At 42.5% G+C, this 21,523-nt stretch overlaps 1 protein-coding gene across 1 annotated transcript in view; it reads left to right on the top strand.

Moving 5' to 3' along the window:
• Positions 1-21,523, top strand: part of LOC140156044 (structural maintenance of chromosomes protein 4-like) — a 45,382-nt gene that overhangs the window by 20,855 nt on the left and 3,004 nt on the right. Inside the window, 16 exon segments of the mRNA XM_072179151.1 lie at positions 8,679-8,829; positions 9,774-9,938; positions 10,467-10,645; positions 10,918-11,026; positions 11,385-11,516; positions 11,913-12,074; positions 12,381-12,421; positions 12,794-12,981; positions 13,510-13,742; positions 13,861-13,984; positions 16,681-16,870; positions 17,069-17,256; positions 17,619-17,749; positions 18,299-18,481; positions 18,850-19,082; positions 21,033-21,216. Coding sequence (XP_072035252.1) covers positions 8,679-8,829; positions 9,774-9,938; positions 10,467-10,645; positions 10,918-11,026; positions 11,385-11,516; positions 11,913-12,074; positions 12,381-12,421; positions 12,794-12,981; positions 13,510-13,742; positions 13,861-13,984; positions 16,681-16,870; positions 17,069-17,256; positions 17,619-17,749; positions 18,299-18,481; positions 18,850-19,082; positions 21,033-21,216 — 2,593 coding nt within the window.

Here is a 21,523-nt window from a genome sequence, read left to right as displayed (position 1 = left end):
GTTTATAATATGACCGAAGCGAATGTTGCGAGTTGTATTTAATGCCTTTCAGAGCTACGCTAGATGTGAAATTAAGATGGCTTCAGTACAGAATTACTCATAACATTTTGCCAACTAATGACTGGCTGTGCAAAGTTGGTTTGGTTGACAATGATAAATGTGTCTTTTGTAAAACAGAGAAGGAAACCATTGTACATCTTTTTGGTAGTTGTAATATTGTGAACTCTTTCTGGCAAAGTATTCAGACTTATTTTGATTTCATACCTGAGTTCGATGAATTTAGTAAAGTATTTGGTTTACTGGATACAAATGTTAATTACTGGGCAGGTATTAATCAAATTATGCTCATTGCTAGAAGATATATTTACAAGTGTAGATGTGAGCAGTCTAAGCTATCTTTTAATGGTTTCAAAAATATTGTTGTTGATACCTTGAAGCTTGAACATTTTGTGCACAAAGAAAATTGAAGTTGGATTTACATTTTAAAAAGTGGGATCCCTTTCTCAGCTTGTTGTAGTGCATGATATCTGGGATATCTCAGACTCAGTACACCGGTCGATCTTACCGTTTCCGATGTTGATTAAGATACTTCTTGCATCGATCCGAGATGCGGAAAAACCAATAGTCATTTTGTCCCACATAAATGAATAAATAACAAAAACCCGATCCCCGGTGGACTCACCCAAAAGGTGACGTCACACCATATGATCGTCCCTTATCCTCCTTGGTCTCCGACTGACACAGACGTGCCTATCGATTGTTCATAGCACTGTGTATCAATTTCTCGACCAAGGCGAGATATACGCGTGTAGTTTCACACCTTAGGTAAAACCAAACCGGTATTGTTCGGCTGAGGATAGTTTTGACGGCATTTTCTGGCGAAAAAGTGACAAAAAAGCGATCCAAAACTTAGCTACATATCGTGCCTCCGTTTGTATCACGGGACACACGAGCAATTCAAAATGGCCGCTCGTTGGCGCCATTCATTTTGTTTCCCACGTAAAACAACCATTGCAGCCTGTAAGTTACAATAGATGTTTGTACATACACATTGTATTTCATGTACGGTAGGTTATTGTTGCTATGTTAGGGTGATTACTCTATCGTTATGTCTTCATTACCGTCCAATAAAGACGAGTTAATCAGATATTCATACGGTGGGGATTGGTAGGGACCCGTCTGACTTTTTAGTAATAAAGTTAGCCAGTCCTTACTTTACCACTAACGTTAGCGACCAGCCTCCGTGCTCAGGTTTGCTTACTGGGCTTGAGTCGGCGTGTTGGGGGGGTGAGTGCCCCCTCCCTTTCTCCTCGCCGCCTCGGCCCTGTCGGGCTTGCCCTTCCCTGGTGACGGAGCGGGACCCACACCCGCTCTGTTTCACCCACAGGGAGTGCTCACGATCTTCTAGATGTCTTTCTTTTGCTTAGGACTCTCCGAGTTCCAGCTTGACGATTGGGATAGGCTCCCCCATCGCCATAAGACGAAGAAGAAATCTACCAAGGGCACTGGTAAGGTCGATCGGTGGATTCTGCTGTGACAGCCCCTATGGGTCATGGCAGGTCTGCTTAAGGGGCTCCGGTCCCGGACAAGCAGGCGGTTCCTTCGAGGACTGCTAAGCGCGTCCAAAGGCTCAGCAGCCAGCGAAAGCTCTGACTATACGTCGGAGCAAAGTAGCAGGCAGCAGAGCGGTAACCACCAGCGAAAACCCTAGCGGGTTTTGCAGCAGGAGGATACCAGTCGATACGGTAGATTCTGCTGTGACAGCCCCTATGGGTCATGGCAGGTCTGCTTAAGGGGCTCCGGTCCCCGGACAAGCAGGCGGTTCCTTCGGGACTGCTAAGCGTCCAAAGGCTCAGCAGCCAGCGAAAGCACTGACTATACGTCGGAGCAAAGTAGCAGGCAGCAGAGCGGTAACCACCAGCGAAAACCCTAGCGGGTTTTGTAGCAGGAGGATACCAGTCCTCTAGCGAAAATCCTCACGGGTTTTTAGCAGGAGGACACCCGTCTGTTGCAGGCATATCTACGGGCTCAAACAGCCACAGTAGTAGCCAGCGACGGGCAGCATGCAAGGGTACCCCGGGCTTGCCTGGGTTGAACCCTAGCATGCATGGGTTCAGCAGAGACGATACCGCGGCTAACGCTGTGGGTGTAGTCTTAGCAGAACCAACTGGGGTCGTCACACGGCAGCGTTCCATGGCGGGACCGCCGAGTGATACCCTGGGCCATAGAATAGCTGCTGGCTGTCCACAGGGACTGGCTGGCGATTATTCAGGGGTTGGGCTCGCAGTCTCTCACGGGACAGCGACCCAGGTGCATTCGGTGGCAGCTACAAAGTCGAGCTACGGCTTGACTTCAGTGGTAGCCGCTATGCACCCGCCCATAGCTGCCGTGAGTGGTCCGCCACACACAGCGACCTTGGGCGAAGCTCTAGAGGGTACAGTAAGTAGCTTGAACAGCCTAGCTGATCAACAACCCACTTATGTCCTCGAGAGCCAGCGGAGCGTGGGTGATCCATTACCGTCAATGGGTCAATTACCCTCTCTTGATCGATCACTGTCAAATCAACAGGGCATAGCTCCATTGATTGACGCTGCCTATTCAGGTGGCGAGGTGATTGATCGGGGTATGCACGCTCAGCTACCCGTGGTACTAGGCAAGCTCCCTCTAGCCAAGGGACAGCCGGTATAGCGGGGGTACCCATACACACGGCTTGATCCCCTTGCGGGGAACGCAGTGAGGCATGGGTACAGTGGTACACAGCCGGAGCCCTCACGGGCACCTACGCTGGAACCACGCGCATACAGCGGTACACAACCGGAACCCTCACGGGTACCCATGCTAGTACCGGCGCCGGTACCACGCCAGCACACAGCTTGATCCCCAAACAGGGAACGCGGTGTGGCGAGGGTACAGCGGTCCACAGTTGGGAACCCTCACGGTACCCACGCTGATACCGCACCGGTACCGCAGCACCGCCTTTAGTCGCCACAGTCTCTGTGGCAACAAGGGGCGGTGCTGGTACTGCAGTACCATGGGGTTACCCTGGTGGCGGATCCTTTCAGGGTCAGCTGCCGGCTGGGTATGCCCGTGGTACCCGCCGCAGGTGTTTCTTCCACGGCCTAGCACCGTGGCAAGTGTCGCCTAGCGATGGCCCCGCAGTACCAACATCAGCTGTTGACCAGGCCAGCCGGCATGGGGCTAACCCAGATCTTGATCAGGGTAGGCCCCGTGCTGCTAGCGCTAGGACGGCGGCTGCGAGAGCATGCGGACCCAGTGGTGCCATGGCGGATACCTCAGGGTCTTGCGGGAGTACTCCCTCTTCTGCTGGCAGGTAGTCGGCGAGCCACACAGTGGTTATGCCTTCTTACCCGCTTTCAGATGCCCGTCCTCAGTTACCGTCATCATCGGAGCATGATCACGGATACTGTGGGCGAGGAAAGGAGTCGGAAGCTGAGTCCGGTAGTGACATCACTACAATCTCCTGCCCCCGCTGCCCCGCGAGGGGAGCAACAGCACTGATCTTCCTCCGGACACCCCCTAAGGGGAGTCCATGGAGGAGGACCAGGGATCCTTTCAGTAGGATGCTCAGCTGCTGCTTCCTCGCAGGGGACGCCTGCACTCTCATTCCCGGCAAACCTCACGGGTAGATATCGTGGGGCTGTCGAGCTCAGTAGAGCTATGGCGCCGCGTGCTTGCACGCTTCCTCTCTGCGTGTAACGCGGGAGGACCACGGGACCTAACTGAGAGGATCCGAGAGGGACCCAGATGTCGTCAAGCGTATCACGCTCAGACAACATCTGAGCTCTTCCATGAGGTGAGCCTATTAGCGGTGCTAACAGCTAGCCTCAACGAGAGCTCCATGGGCCTAGCCCATAGGGTGTCCACGCAGCGCCGGGGGGGGGGGCCTGCCACTCCAATCGCTCAACGCGATGGAAAGGCAGGGTCCTTTTTCTCTTTGGATGCTTCTGCGCTACGGTGGAGGACCGTGCAAAGAAGCTACCAACGGGAGCACTCTGAAGAGGTCGGAAACTGCCCTTACCATGGGTAGGAGCTCCGACTTCAGCAGGCCGTGCACCTCCAACAGTCCCCGAGCCCACTACCTCTGCAGCACCCATTTCTGGGAGGCGCAAGGGTAGCACAGGAACAGCTGGCAAGCCCCGAAGAAGAGCAAGCGCTCTTCCAAGGGAAGCTAGGCAGAGCATCCCTGGGGGGCTCAGCGGCTTTTCCACAGGGGATCTCCCAGTGGACGACCGCTTCTGGCTTTCACCCAGAGGTGGGAAACCATCTCTTTGAGCGCCTGGGTATGGTCAGTGGTGAGTGGGGGTTACAGACTGGCAACCCAGTCTCCCCACATTCGTCTGCACATTTCAGAGGTCCACAGTAGTGCCGTCAGACGGCCCCCAGCGTCGGGCACTACTGACAGGGATCACACAGCTTCTCACGGCGGGCGATTGTCCCGTCTACCCCCGTTCTACGGGTGATCTTGGAGCCATTGGCTCCAAGGAAGACCGGCGACGGGAGCCCCATCCGGAACCGCAGGCTGTTGAACACGTTCTTCAGGCCCAAGAGGTTCAGAATGGGGACTCTCGCCTCGGTGCTAGCCTGCCCCATCAGGGGCATGGGAACAACATCGCTAGATCTCTCGGACGCCTATCTGCATATGCCAATCGCCTCTCAAGATCGGAGGCATCTGCGCTTCTAGGTACAGGATCAAAATTACCAGTTTTGATACCGGCCATCCGCCTGTCCATCTCTCCCAGGGTGTTTAACACTCTTGGTCAGAGCGGTGGCAGCGTACCTGAAGCACAGGGGTGTCAACATCAGTTGCTACCTGGACGTTTGGCTCATATACGGACGCACTCCACTGAAGACTACGGGTCTCATGGGGTTGATAGTCCGTGGGTGCGGGACCCTGGATTTTTGATCAGCTCAAAAAGTCCAGCGTGGTCCCGACGCAGACACCACTATTTGTAGGGGCCCAGATCACCCTCACGGAGGGGTTCGCGGTGCTCTCACCCGAGCGGGTGATTTAACATGGTGCGGTGTGCCTGACTCTTGGCCGAGTCTCGGGCAAAACCCGCTGTGGCATGGATGAAGGTGGTAGGCCTAATGGCCAGTATGGTAGACCTCGTACTGTACTGCCGCTTCTACGTTAGGCTTACCCAACTACACCTTCTAGCCTGCTTGCAGGCCCAGTCGTCTCCGAATATCCCTCGCGGTTCCGTTGTCGGAGATCGCGCGAGAGAACTCTGGTGGTGGACCCATCAGCCCAATTTGACCCAGGGTGTCAGGTTTCCTGCACCCCGGTATGTCACGTAGTGACGACCATAGCGCAAAAGCGGGGCTGGGGGTCCACATCCACGGAGACTCCGTCTCGGGCCTATGGGGGCCATAGAGACAGAGTTTCACATCAACCTCCCTCGCTTACGAGGAGGTGATCGTGGAATCACATACCGTTGTCCTGACGGATAACACAACCGTGGTAGCCTACCCCAACAGACAAGGGGACTCCGGGCCACCACGATTGAGCCTGCATGCACGACACCTGATAGGGTGGTGCAAGTTCAGGCAGATTACGATGAGAGCGATACACATCGCGGGCGTCACCAGCATCCTCGCGCACAATCTGTCACGAGGAAGGGTGTCGGGACCAGCAGAATGGTCCCTTGCTCCGCAGGTCGCTCAGACGATCTTCAAGGGGATGTACCACCCCTCGAAAGATCTGTTCGCATCTCATCGCAATCATCCACTGCCGGTGTACTGCTCAAGGGTCGCGGACCCCAAGCATTCACCGTGGGCGCTCTGTCCATAGACTGGGGAGGATGACAGCTTATGCAGTCCCTCCGATCTCACTACTCATGAGGGTGGTGGCCAAGATCGGGTGGGAAGACTGCATTGTCATTCTGCTAGCGGCAAGGCCGCTGGCACTCCCAGTACCAGATCTACTCCGGATGCCCGGAGCGGAGGTACCAGTCTATCACTAGAGCACCTGCAGTTAGCTGCATGGCCCTTACCAGGGAACACGCAGCGGAGGGATAGTTTTGATCAGAAGCTGTTTTTCTCATCGCCGGGGCTAGACGGAAGTCTACCCTCCGTGCGTATAGCCAGAGTCTGGCTCCATACTACGCTTGGTGCAATGAGACAAATAGCTCTCCGCTTAGAGCCTCTGTGCTGCTAGTTCCGGAGTTTCTGACAGAAAAGTTCCAAGCAAGACTTCAGCGGGCCACTGGGGCTAGCTATAAGTCAGCTGTCCTCTCCATTCACCGAGGTTTCGAGACGAGGTCGACTATCATAGCCGATGGTTACCTTATTAGTCTACGCCTCGGCGGTATGTTCAGCGAGTGTCTACCAAAAAGGAAAGTGATCCTCCTAAGGGATCCCAACACAGTCTTAGATTACTTTAAGGGTCACCCTTTTGACCTTCCGTCAAAAGCGACGCTTAAATACGTAACTCTCAAGATGGCTTTCCGGTTTGGCGTTGGCTTCGGACGGCGGTGCTGAGTTGCACACGGTCTCGAGGTTAGCTTCCGTGTTCACAAACACTGGAGCGACACTGTTTCGGGCGCTCTGTTCTCGTGACTCTGAACGGGCGCGGTGCATACCGACATTCGTCCCTCTCCAATCCCCAGGGTTGGGCAAGGTTCGGCTGAAGCCAAAGATAGGCTGGGGTGTCCGATAAGGCGCTGCAGCACTATTTCTTCCGAACACAAGCCTTGCGAGGGACTCACGACCGCATTCATCACCCTTACAGAGCCTTTCGGTCCAGCCGCTATCGCAATGGCTGGTCCAGGTGTTGGTGGGGTGCGGGGGATCGCGAAGGTTTCGCGTCCCACGACCCACTCGACACGAGCTATCTCATCATCTTGGGTATACCGTTCGGTTGTCCCTTGAGGAGATCTAGCAGGCGGTGTCCCGGAAGCCACCTTCGCCCTTCTCTACGATACTTCCGCTTACGTTAGTAATCAGAGACGGGCGGGAGGTTTACCGGGACATTGTTCGGCGATCATAATACGGTGGTGTCGGGTACCAGGTTTTCAGACTATACAGAATACTCAGCATGGTAAGAACCAGTGTCGCTATTCTTAACCACCAAACTTATTAAGTAAGGAGGTTTATATCTGTGATCGCGTGGTCTTTTTTGTTTCCCGACCGTTGGGGGAAAATATTTTCTGACCTCGCGAAAACCATCGCTACCGCTCCCGATCCCTGATCAGATGCTGACCAATCTTGTACCTCCATCCGTCGGTTACTTGCTAGATCGATCTTTCAGATGTTGATGCAAGAAGTATCTTAATCAACATCGAAGCGGTAAGATCGACCGGTGTACTGAGTCTAGTCCCAAACAGAAATGTTTGGTAGACTCATAACCGGTCGCGATCTTACCTTTCCGATGTTGATTATCCCGACCCCGCCACCCCTACAAGTTTGGTCCGGTAGGGGATCCCAAGTCGGATAAGGGGCGATCATATGGTGTGGCGTCACCTTTTGGGTGAGTCCACCGGGGATCGGGGTTTTTGTTATTTATTCATTTATGTGGGACAAAATGACTATTGGTTTTTTCCGCATCTCGGGATCGATGCAAGAAGTATCTTAATCAACATCGGAAAGGTAAGATCGCACCGGTTATGAGTCTACCAAACATTTCTGTTTGGGACTAGTTTGCCCTTATTGCATTTTATGTATACGATTGAGGTGGTACTGCACCACTGGCCAATTTGATGCCTATTTTTGCATTTTTCTACAAATTTGTTTGAGAGGAATGCAAGGATGGTCACGGTTTTGTCAGAAGGTGTGGTACCGCCTTAAATCCTTTATTCCATAAAAGTGTACTAGAATTTGTTTGTTGAAAATTCATTTTAATTTCATGACCCCATTTATATGCTTGTCTGGAACTTGTTGTGATGCATTATATCTTGGATATTTTAGTAGCCTTTATTGTATTGTATATTATGTATACCGTTACGGTGGTGCTGCACCCCTGGCTAATTTTGTGCCTATTTTTGCATTTTTTCTCCAAATTTGTTGAGAGGAATGCAAGGATGGTCACGGGTTTGTAAGGGGGTGTGGTGCCGACTTAAATCCTTAACTCCATAAAAGTGTACTGGAATAGAATATTGTATTGTTTTATATTACCCCCTGGAACTTATCTGTATTGTATATTCTTTTTGTATATTCTTTTTTGTGCTTGTATTATTATTGTACTGTTTTTATTTGCAACGCATGAAATGATTTAAATAAAAGCCCGATTTCGGGCATGAAATACAAAAAAAAAAAATAACACATTACAGATAAGGAATTTTATATTGATATACAGAGTATAGCATAACATTGAGACTTGATAAAACTCTACAATATTATAATCATAAAAGTTGATATAAAAATTGTTATTTTATCTACAGTGTCTTGGGAATAAAATTTTTAGTAGCAGATATCCTATTGACTCCATGAAATTTAACAGATCTGCTGCACACTTGTATGTATTGTGTCAATGAGCCTGAACACAGTCAGGTTGAAAATAATGGGAGAGAATCAAAAGATTCTTGCAAAAGTCTTCCCAAAATGCAATGGAGTCTGGCAGTAGGCAACCACTACATAATTGTCAAATGTTGACATTGCTACTTGACTTGCCAATAACCATATGTATTGTCATCATAACCATTGTGTTGTTTCTTACTCAGACAATATGAAAAGCTGACTGAGATTGCAGAGGAGAAGAAGGCTGACTTTGCCAAATTTGAGCAGGAAGATGTCAAGTGTCGAGAAGATCTCAAACATACTAAAGAGAGGCAAAAGAAGCTTGTCAAGAATCTGGAGAAAGAGCGAGCCAAGGTCAGATTATATTTAGGATCTGTTCACAATGGGCAGTACAGTGTTTTTCTTAGAAGTATCAAAGAGGAGTGCATTACTTGTGATTTCCTGAATTACTTTGCGTATTAGTATTCCTTAGCCATGGGCAGATTCTAAAGCATACATGTTGTTTGATGACATGGATTCACTAAATTTTCATGCTCGCAAATATTTCTCTTTCCTATATATATGTTATATAGGTTTTTAAAGAAAATTAAATCAATTTTGCAAAACTTACATGCCAAAAAAAATTGTGATTTTGTTTTGTTTTTCCGAATCACAAATATTTTGTGTCATTAGAATATTGTGCTTTACAGTTTTTTCCTATTACGCCAAATGAAGGTACAAAACGGTAGTGATGCATATAGTGCACTATACCAAACTCAACAGGTCCTTATGGTCCCAATACTAGAAATCATTTAGCAACCATCGTGGACTTCCAGCTAAGATGTGCACTTGTAGACAAACCACAATTCACCTATTCAGTAAATTAATCCCATTAACCCTGATGACGTATCATCGATGCGAACATCTTTACTGCTCAATTCATTGATCAATAAGAGTATAATTTGGTTCATCTCAAGTTTGGTAGTGACGTATGTGCGTATTTCCTGTGTAGCAGTATCAAATCGTGTGTGTAAAGTTAACGCCCTAAGTGTGCACGCACACGTGCATGAGTGTTTTGTTGGCATGCTTGCAGCGCAACCGCAAAGAAGCATTGACGTCACTACCAAACTTGAGGTGAACCAAATTATAGTAGAGATATGCATATCCATAATACGTCATCAGGGGTAAATACGCAAAGGCTTATGGAATTTACCAAAAAACCTGTCCCTGAGTTTTACACAGGTACACATTATACATCAAAGTCTAGTGCCTTCATTGATTACTCAAGCTCACTTGACTTGTTCAATTTCTATTTTCAGTTGGAAGAACTTCGTTTGGTGCCTGCTGACAGTGAGAAAGAAATTATCGAGATGGAAGCAAAGAAGAAAGAATTTGAAGAGAAAGTGAAGATTGAAGAGGAAAAGATGACTGAAATCATGGCTTCCCTTAAATCAGAGACACAAGACTTGCAGAAAGACAAAGATGTAAGTAGCAGTTTTCTCCGTTTTTTACAAACTCTTGGTAATTGTGTTTTTAAATGTAGAGAATGAAGCTAAAGGAAGGAGTACAACTTGGTCAGGGAAAAAATAACCCAAGACACCTTGGTTGCCCTTTGCCTTGGTGCACTCCCCATTCAATGATACTACTTATATAAATTACAGATGATCTTTACAGAAACAAGCAGAAGATAGTGAAAATATTTTGAGCGCTATCCTTAGCATAGTAGGGAGGTAGAATGCATGCCCATGAATCTTGGTTAGCAGCGACGTAGCTTGCGACACCATCACGGCATCTTCGTTCAGTGTAGTGTTTACAATCCTCCGGTCACATGACCACCCGATCATTTGTATTGACTACTTGAAACACTAATACTGCTTGGAGATAACGGCTAAGGTTAAATAAAGGTGTTGACCTTTATTTGCTCCATATAGTGATCCTTTTTGTGCTCCATGCAGTGTACTTTTATGTGCTCCAAACAGTTAATAACCTGTTGCATTGTCTATTTCACCCAGGTAAAAGAGGAGGAACTGATGGGGATGCAGAAGAGTGTCAATGATGCCAAATCTAAGAAAGCCTTAGCTGAATCTGAACTAGGTCTAGCTCAACAGAAACAACAGCAAGCCAAGACTAAACTAGCTAAGGCCAAGACAGACTTGGAAAAGGCTACTGCTCTGCTGGCAGAAAGAAAAATGTAAGTACAATACTATAATAAAGAGGATTTTTTAATATGTAGTGTATGATATTAGTATGTAATATATCCTATGATTAATTTCCCAAAACTTCTGAATCACAAAACTTTCATACTCTCTTGAAAGAGGTGATTATACCTTGAAGGGAATTCAGTGGCAATGCATGTGTCGAGCTTTGATTCAGGTTGTGAAATTTTAAATAGGTATCCCGACTGAGATATGCTCAATCAAGAAACTAATTACTTGTCTTGTAAACAATATTAATATTACATAGCTCTATTGTGGACTTGGAGAAAGGCATTCCAGAAGCTGAGTCTCGGTTAAAGAAAGCTCAACAAGAACTCACGGTTGTCAGGGAGCAGGAGGCAAAATCATCAGAGCAGGTAAATTAAATGTTGATAAGAATCCTTATGTCAGTTATATAATGAAGAGTTTCTCACAAGACTGATATTTTTTATTTAGCTTTCAAATGTAAGGATTACAAATCCCATACATGTGTGTTTGGGATGTATCAGAGACTATTGTCATTTTAAAAATACTCCCCAAGAAAGTAAATTTGGGTCATGAAAATGTACAAAAGTTTAGTTTCAGTTTTTCTCTGACTTTTTAACCATGTTGATGCTGTGTCAGAGATTAATTAATATCAGATCAATACATTGTTTAAGTATATATGTAGAATATAGAATATTTATTTGAACTCTTTTATTTAGATCTATAACAATCTCTTCTTTTTTCTTGCAGCTTCGAGAAATGGTCAGCAAAGTGGAAGATGCACGCAGCTCACTTACATCTGCAAGAGATCGTGGTGCCCTCATTGATGGATTGATGGAACAAAAACGCACTGGAAAGATCCCTGGGATATATGGCAGACTGGTAAGTATACAAATGATATGCTAAAATTAAACATTTTACTACTTCAAGATATGTGTTTCAAAGCATGTTGGGTGTAATTGCATAATATAGTCATGGTAGATAGAAGTATCTCTATCAACCCTATTGTTTCAGATTTGGAATGGGTCGGAAAGCGAAATACAAATCTTTTTTAGGCCTAATGCTAACCTTTTGAGAGTAGACTAGATTCTGCAATTACACTGCAAGTTGTTAAGACATTGTGAATGCTATGAGAAACTTGCTTATAAACCAATATCTATGGAAAACCCCAAAATTATTGTTCTACATTATGTGCGCAACTTTTAAAGCCATTTGTTGTTGATATTTTGTGCTTGTGTTCATATCTAACTTTATACTATATTGTCCATTTGAATGCAGGGTGACCTAGGCGCTATTGATGAGAAGTATGATGTAGCCATCTCTACAGCTTGTGGTGCCTTAGATTATATTGTTGTAGACAACATTGATGTCGCTGAGAAGTGTGTCCAGTTTCTGAGGGAAAACAACATTGGAGTGGCAACTTTTATTGCTCTTGATAAGGTAGGTGCAGGGCTTAGTATTGGGACAGTATAATCTTGTTTCTGATGCTTTATGTCATAGGTCATTTCTTCAAAAGGCTGCATTAGGAGGAAGAACCCTTTGAAATGACATTTTTGTTGTTGTTGTTGGAAAATTGTACTTTCATAGATCTAAAAGTGACACATGTCTAACATTGTGTGTAACACTGGATCCGGGTCATGCTTAAGTTACCTTGTAACATCAACATGTGTTTCCATATGTATATCTAAATACTTTGTCATGAATGCTACTGTTTATTCATCTATTGTATCACTCTTTCATTTACAGATGAAAGTACATGAGAAGAATGCAAACTCAAAAATAACAACGTAAGTTTCTTTAGATTTTATGTTTCATTTGTGTATCACTTTTGAAACTTTTGAATATGAAATGCTAGTGGTTTAACTTTCACAATCACTAGATTCCATATTACAATCACTAGATTCCAAACACTCTTTGATGGTTTTGGGAGTCAACTAATGCCCAGAATAGGGAAAAGATCAATGATGGAAAAAGTATTATTGACCTCTCATGCTGTCCCAATTAGCCGTGTAACTAATAAACACTCCTGGGTTTATTCCAACTCTGGAATTGTAAGTGTGAATCGGATAAGAATTTCACCAGCAAGTTTTGTTTTAAAATGTGCATGATAAATATTTTACTACCTCCTTGATCCATTGATAACATTTTTTGTGTTTCAGCCCAGAGAATGTGCCTCGTCTGTTTGACCTGGTGCGTGTCAAGGAAGACAAATTCAAAGCTGCTTTCTACTATGCTTTGGGTAACACCCTGGTAGCCAAGGATCTTGATCAAGCCACTAGGATAGCATTACAAGGAAAGACAAGACACAGGGTGGTGTCTCTGTTAGGACAGCTTATTGAGTCATCAGGTAAGTCTTGTACTTTTTGATCCAAGTGATGTTGCTTGTTACAATAGGTACATTGAAGAAATTGCTGCCTACCAGCCGGATCCATTTTGCAAATTAATTCATCAAGTTTCAGAAATGAATTTAAACAAAAAGGCAACAACAAAGGATGTCATTAGGATGTATTTTGTGGAATTTAAAATACTTTAATAAATTTGCAAAAACTTGTCATCTGTAAGTGCAACAAGCCTCAAGTGGTGATCTTGCACAATTGGTATCAATACAAAAGTACAGGTGATACATTACTCTTCAAGATGCTCAAATGATTGAATGTAAAGAGAGGTGAATTATAAATAAAATACTGGAATAATTTACGAATTTTGCGAATTTTCATCCAATCTCATTGGACTTCATCTGGCAACTGCAAAGATGCTCCGGTATTGATCATAATCGGATTGAATGTAAACCCAGGCCTGTAAACTGGGCGTTTTTGTTTGTTTGTTTTTTCGTCACCTTTGCCCAATTTCATACCTTCACTTTATCCACTTTCAGGTACCATGAGTGGTGGAGGTAAATCAGTAGCTAAGGGACGCATGGGATGTGCCATCAAGGTAGACATCACCCCAGGACAGTTTGCCAAGATGGAAGACGACTTATCCAAGAAGCGTGGAGAAACAAATCAATTGAGGGAGCGTCTTAGCACGTTGGAAGGAGAAGTACATGGATTGGAGAAACAAGTGGCATCTATGAAAATTACCATTAAGAAACACAACATGGACATTCAGGTGAGCAAGATTACAAATTATAATTGACTAAGCCAAATTATGTGTATTTCTTACTTGTTTATTTATCCTGATATGAGAAAGATAAGATAATTAACCATGCCTATGATTTCTATTTCAGGCCAAAGCTGAGCAAGAAGTTAGTTTAAAGGAACAAATCAAGGAGTTAGAGTCGGAGGTTAAACAGGTTATGCAAGAAGTTGATATGGATGCATTGCAGAAAAATGCCACCAAATTCTCAAAAGGTAAATTTTTGAGATTTTTTTTCAGATTGTTAATTAATTCAAGGGTTTAATTATGACTAGAATAGCCATTTATTATGGATTCACACAAAACAAATAGGCAAATATTGATTTAGCTTGACTTTAAACCACTTGTATGACACACTTATCACTTGCAGAGAATCTGTTGATATTCAAAAATGTGCTTGATTCTTTTGTCATCAGCAATTTGAAGCCCAGACTATGGTTTGTTACCCATTAAATGGCAGTAGCCGCAGTATTATACTTAGCAGTTGCAATGATCATAGTGTATTGGCTACATTTTAACATCGATATTCTCTGTTAGAAAAGTGTCCAACTGATGTTAAGTAGCATTCATACATACTCACGATATAACGACGTTTCTGATTGGATTTGGACCCTTTTTTGCTGGTCATAAATTCTGTTTATGACCAGTACGCAGGGCATAAACAAGCTGCGTTGGAACCCAATTAACTCGATCCATGATTTGCTTGTGTTGCGTACACGCGCATGTCACCGCGCCCATCTCACACTGAGCACAAAAGATGAACGCGCTGACATCCGGCCGTTGACCTCTAGCCCAGCTGCTTCCTGCAATTAGGCCTACTCATTTTCTCCCAATTTTGAAGGAAAACGGTATGGAAATGTTATTTAAAGGAGGATTTTGTGATCCTAGCATCCTCTTTTTATGACATTTTTCAGTAGATATCCACGAAAAAAGCTTATTTCCAAAATTTCAGTTGATTCCGATTTTGCGTTTGCGAGTTATGCATGATTATGTGTATTACACTTCTCCATAGACAATGTGTTGTAATTTCGTTCTGGTGCACCAGAACGAAATTCAAATTTGGCGATATTTTTGCTAAACGAAATAATCTGCAAGAAATATTTGGTACATAAACATTATGTAGCCAGAGGTATCCAGTGGTGTAAAAATCTCAACTTTTTTTTGGAAAAGTGGGGGGATGAGGCTGTGGATCACGAAATGCCCCTTTAAACTTGTAAACCCTTATTATTTTCAATTTGTAATGGATTGCTAACAATGTTCAGAATGTTGGGTATATGTATGAAAGGGGTTCATTCATAGGATTGAGGGCATGATCGTTGATTTATGCGCTCGCCTCTCGCCTGGGGCATAAACAACGATCATGCCCTCAATCCTATGAATGAACCCCTAGGTCGCTGACATAATATTGCACTTTGACCAAGGCTTTTGGAATATTTTGGCTAGCAAACTTGCGTACAATCACTGGTAGCTTTTGCTTGTATGATCACCAGCTCTTTTTCCCTCAATTGCTGTAAATGATGATACAACCATAACAATCTTAAGAAGGCTTATACCACTCTTCACCCTGATGTGCCAGTGACATCAACCTGTTGAGGCAGCTATTTTGTGTGTGCATCTATGCAGTGTCTTTAATCAGCGCTTTAAGCGAACGCTGGTGATTTTAAGTTGAGCCTCGATGAAATATGCAGTGGTGACGTCACTGCCACATCAGGGTGAAAAATGGTGTAGTAACATACATGACAAAGGGTTACATGAAACTACCACATTACATTTTTGTTCATGCGGCTGTGTACTCTAGACATTGTTTCTTTCGCGAAATTGAGCTTTTTTGAAATGCATTTACTTTGTTATGTTTTTTATAAATACAAGGAAAGAAAATCCAGATTTGTGTAACTCCAACTGCTCTATTTTATGGATTTTATATCACTATTTCACTGTTTCCGCAATTTAAAAGGAAAGAAAATCTTTGTTGTACCATCGGGGTATACGCGCGCAACAACGCATCGCGTTTTGTAGACGCGCAATTTGTTAACGCACAGATACGCTACACATATAGCAACGCTTATCTGCATGCTTGCGGCGCGATCTTATGGAAGCACCACGGAAGCACTGATTTCATAAAAACCTAGCGGTCAAATGGCTCCGCTTTAGCTGATAAAATGTGAATTTTTTCAAGATCTTTCCCCAAATTTAAACATCAAGATATGAATAGATTTCGCCCAAACTTCTCAAGGGGCTGTGGATTTACCCGATGTTCACGCAATGTAAGGTAGAAAAACGAGAACTGCCGCATTCTCCTGTGAGCTTCGATCAAAGTGCAAAATGTGATCACTTTGAACTTCAACGGCCTTTATTTCAATGTTCATTTTCTCGGTAAAATGACGATTTAGGTACACGATAACTCAATAAATACAGCATCTATAGGTAAGCAATTATGCTCATCATAAAAAGTATGATCGACTTAAGAAACGGTTTTCTCATTTTTTTATATTTTGGTCTATTTCCGATTTTGGGCATCATTTTGTGCAAATAGGCGTTTGTGAATTTTAAAAGTTCATTTTGATGCCTTATATGGTCAATATCTCAAAAAATAAGGCCAATATCAAAAACTAAAAAAACCGTTTTTGGAATGGTGTTTCAAGATTGAGAAAAAATAAAACGAAAATTTTTGGAAAGAGTGTTTCTTTGTTATGATGTACCGAACAAAATTGCCAAAAACTCACTTTTTGTGATTTTCTTCATAATTGTTGTTTTTACACCAAATCTGTATTTATATTAAGATTCATTGCGTGAATAATTACAAAGTTATGGCACTTTTACTACATGCATGTCTGAGAGTACACAGCTGCCTTAAGTGCTGATTTATTGTCTACCAAGTAATTTTCACTCTACCCACTTTTATCATTGCTAGAATATGCCAAGGTAGCAGAGGCTGCCTCTAAGGTGGAGGCCGAGGTGAAGAAACTCCATGATCAGATCATGGAGATTGGTAGCAGTAAGATGAAAAGTCAACAATCCAAGCTGGATAAAGTCAACATGGAGGTTGATAAAGCTATAGGGGCGATTACTAAAGCTAAAGTGGCCATCAAAAATGCTGAGAGGTATGTGTGTAGGTCTTACTGTTTTTCTTTATAGAAATGTTATGAAGCAATTGAGTACAGCCAAATAGGAAAGTCAAGCACACAAGATACACAACCTCAGATCAATAATTTATACAATGTAATTGGTATGGCTTTTCACTTTAAAAAAAATTTAAACTCAAATTAATGTTCTTGTTCATAATCATTTGTGTAATACAGGAACATGAAGAGGGCAGAAGACAATGTTACTACCATGGAGAAAGAAGAGAAAGAAAATGCAGAGGCACTGGAAAAGATTGAGATAGAATTCAAACGTCTTGAAGATGATGCCACCAAAGTGCTTGAGGCATACAAGGAGGCAGAACTCCAGATGCAGGACATGGAAGGACAACTGGAAGAAAGCAAAGGTAAGAATTGCAGATGATAACTTGCCTAGACACATTGTAGTAAATGTGCAAGGCCAGGCTGCTAGTAACATTGAATGTATCTCAAATTGTAGAACAGTGTTATGTTCATAAAAGTGGCAACCTATATCAGGTCAACAAGGGTAGTTGGAGACTTACATTAGTATGCTGCCCTCTGTGTATACAACTGTCTGAATTTTGTGATCAATTCATTGATACCTTGAGTAGTTTTGAAATTGAAAGTACTCTGCTGAAAATATTGCTTCACATTAACTTGTGAATGAAGAATTGTTCTTGACTACAACAGACAAGTGGAAACTAACTTAAATATTTGGATTCTTCCCTTCATGTTATTTTTCACTCAGCTGCCTTGGCTAAATTACAACAGACTGAGACGGAGACAAAGAGCAAGCAGGTGGAAGTGAAACATGAGCTGGAAGGATACGAGGCTAAAGTGAAAGAAAACCAACATAAAACTAGACATTGGAAGAAAGAGGTGAGATCAAAACTGTTGCAACCTACAGTTATTGATAGGGTCCTTTACTTGGATCCTTTCATGTCTGGGTCACCAAAAGTGATAAAGCTTGTTTGGTGAATGTGGTGCTGGTATCTTGTGAGGGCTTTTAACTACACTCACCAAAAAATTGCAAGAAAATTCTATTATCAGGTGCAGGTAAAATATAACCGGAGGCACCGAAGGCCTTGGGTACCCATTTGTTGTGCCCCCAACCCAAAAACAAAATCTGTAGCTTGGGATACATTCTTTAGAATCTTGATGCCCTAGCATGCTTTAGCCGAATTATCTAGCTGCCCTCAAAAAAACCAAAATAAACTTTTACCCTGCAGGTACAACTAGTTTGTTTAGTTTGAAAATGTGCTATGATTTGTTTCACATGAATATTTGAGTACCATCTATTGTTAGGGATGTTCCATTAAAGTGGGTGAAAGAAAATCGCTACGGCATATTATGATAACTCAAATACCACCCATTGATATCGCTCTACAAATGCTAATTAACAAGTTTTTTATTCTCGTTCGCATCCAGCTTGACAAGCTTACCCTGCACACCATAGATAGGGAAAATCCAGAGAAGTTACCCGAGTCTTACAGCGAGGATGAAATCAATGCTGGCAGCACTGATGATGTACAATATGAAATCACTGTACAGGAGGAGACACTGGCCAAGATGAATCCTAACCTAGCTGCTATACAACAATATAAAAAGAAGGCAAGTTTATCTATTTATCTTTATTTGTAGAATTTGGTGACCTTGGTGAAGTTTATTGAAATTGAGGTTTGTGAGGTTGCAAATTAACTGTTCAGTACCCAAAATAGGCTGAATAACCCTATCCCCATGCAAGTGGTTGAAACCTAGAAATCTGCCTAGATGATTGCAGCAAATGGCCACTGGGCAAATTGATACTAGTAATTTTCAAAATTGCCTCTTTTAAGCCTGATTGGATCAGATCGTGTCAAATATCAAAATGTTTTCAAAACTTGTTTCTGATTACAATTAGCGCAGTGAGTTGCATTGTAGCAGGTCGGGTGTATTTTATTGCTTCCAGAAATTATTCCTTCATTTATTTCATCCCACAGGAAGAAGCTTATCTGGCTCGTGTTGCAGAATACGATGAGCTGACTGAGAACCGTAACCAACAGAGACGTCAATTGGAGGACATGCGTAAGCAGCGTCTGGACATGTTCATGAAAGGCTTTGGTACTATCAATGAATACTTAAAGGAGATGTATCAAATGATTACACTGGGTGGTGATGCTGAGTTGGAGTTGGTGGATAGCTTGGATCCATTCTCTGAAGGAATTGTATTCAGGTAAGTTGTATCTTGATAGTCACATGGAAACAGCCAAGTGCTGTGTAATATATTTAAGTAATATCTTTTATATTAATTAGGCTGATACATTGTAGTAGGTATGTCACAGTGGCTGCACAATAATTCTGCTACACTGTGCATGCAAGCATAACAGTGAATTGAAAAGGGCGCGCTTCAAATTTGGCCAATTTTAGAAAACATCCATGTCGATAAATGAATTTCTTCATATGCTTCATTTATCCAAATTGTTTGAATTTTTAATATATGGTGTGTGAAGCCTTCCGAGGCTACCATCGGGTCCCCCAAATTAAAAATTGTTTTGTTTAAGAACTACTGCCTGTTTTTATGGATTTTTGAAGATCGCTCATAAATCAGTAAATATAGGCCTACTGAAGTAAAGGAACTACCACCATTTAGCTGAAATACTAATCTTTCTTAGCATGTAAATTAATTCCGTCGACAACAAATGAAACACTTCCCTAAAACCAGTTGAAGCAAAACATTAATCAATGTTTTTTTTAGGGAGTAATTTTCCAAACCATAATAGCTCTAAGCCATTGTGTGTGTCCAAGGCCATACTATTTTTGTATACGCGGTACAGGAAAATTGCTGTTCATTTTACCGATTATCCTCCCATGTTAATCCAGATGACAAAATGTTAATTTAAAGTCTCATTGCAACTGAATTTTAATTTTTACTTTTCGGACTTGGCTTTGAGTAATGGTGAGACATACCATGTTTACAGTAAAAATGAAAATTATATTCCAGACACCGTCAAAATGTCAAACTATTAATTTTTTTGTATTGTTTTTAAATAATTAACTGCAGTTCATTTATTCAACCTCGTAACAGGATCATACTTAAAAGATTTATGATGAATGAACAGACGCTCATTAAATATTGAAAAAAAACCAAAATTACTCATGCCTAATTTGCATAATAATATCATAAATACATAATTAGCTGTAATTACCTAATTTGCATAATTAATTACTTTTTGTGTATTTTTGTCATCAATTGAAAGAACTTTGTATACATATGTGTGCAAAAAAAACCGCACCTTTATATCATGTACGGTTTTCTATTGGCATCAATTTTGCATATTAATAAGCTGAACTTAGTCATTTTTTGAGATTTAATTTGTCTGCAGATTGGCGAAATGGCTAAAATTGTATATTTGATTAATTTATTATAATTATTCAATGATGGATTTTTTAATATTATTTTCTGTAACGAAGTCAGGAAAGATAGGCATTTAACATGTGCTATTTAAATTAATGCTGTTTTTCCAAGCAAGCGTCCAAATAAACCTTCAAAATCTCGAAATGTGCCAATTTTGTCATTACAGCCATTTGTGGCAGGATTTCATTCCATCTACGAGCATCTTTAAATTGACATTACATCACAATGCATTGACCGATTTCAATTCTGTTTTTTGTTTTTTTTTTCTTTAATAAAGCTTAATAATGTAGGAACATTAAATAACGCGTTTCTGCTGCGATTATTTTTGAGGTGATATACCTAATTGTAGAGTCATATTAAATTGTAAGATAAGAAAAGCATGGTTGTAACCAGAAGCAACATTTGAGTATTAAGAGTTGATTGACCAATAAGTGGGTTAACTATGGAACCTCATTTAGAATTCAAAACTTTTCAGTGATTTCATGGTACCATATGTTTTTGGTAACATTTTGCTAACAACCTGTTTCGTGGAACTTTGATGCTGTAATGGTGTACACATATTGAGGGAATTGAGTGGTGGGCAGCAACACTAAATTACTGATTAGTGTTTGGTAGCATTAGTCAGTGCCACGCAGCACTGCCCACTGCAGCCCACCATAGCTACAACCCCGGAAAAGAAATGTAGTGGAGTACGTTTATCCATATGAATATCCGTAAAATTGCAATGGATGTAATTTTGATTTTGTTTTGTTTTTCTTTCATCAACAGCGTTCGGCCACCAAAGAAGAGTTGGAAAAATATCTGCAACCTTTCAGGAGGTGAAAAGACTCTGAGTTCCCTGTCATTGGTGTTTGCTCTGCATCAGTTTAAACCAACACCTCTCTATGTCATGGATGAGATTGATGCTGCCTTGGACTTCAAGAATGTCTCCATTGTTGGACATTATATCAAGGTGGGTTTCAGTTACCTGTCTTAATCAAATATTTTAATACAAATGTTTTTCTCAAGAAATTTATTTTATCGTGGAAATTTATGGTTATGAATCAAAGCAGACACCTGTGAAAATCAAGACATGTATGTTAATATATTGTAAGTCATTTAGCCATTTGCGCAATGGATGACAAAAGCAACATGAAAACTTGGTTGAGAGCGTCCCACCAGTGTTGTAGCTGCATACTGGCATAAGGAGCATTCCCTCCCCATTGAAGTGAAAAATTCCATTGAAAACATTCGAGAAAATTTGACAGGTTGTCGCTACC

Source organism: Amphiura filiformis, chromosome 6, assembly GCF_039555335.1.
Source record: "Amphiura filiformis chromosome 6, Afil_fr2py, whole genome shotgun sequence".
Taxonomy (NCBI): domain Eukaryota; kingdom Metazoa; phylum Echinodermata; class Ophiuroidea; order Amphilepidida; family Amphiuridae; genus Amphiura; species Amphiura filiformis.
The sequence above is the reverse complement of the archived record's forward strand: the minus strand, read 5'-3'. Positions and strand labels throughout refer to the sequence as shown.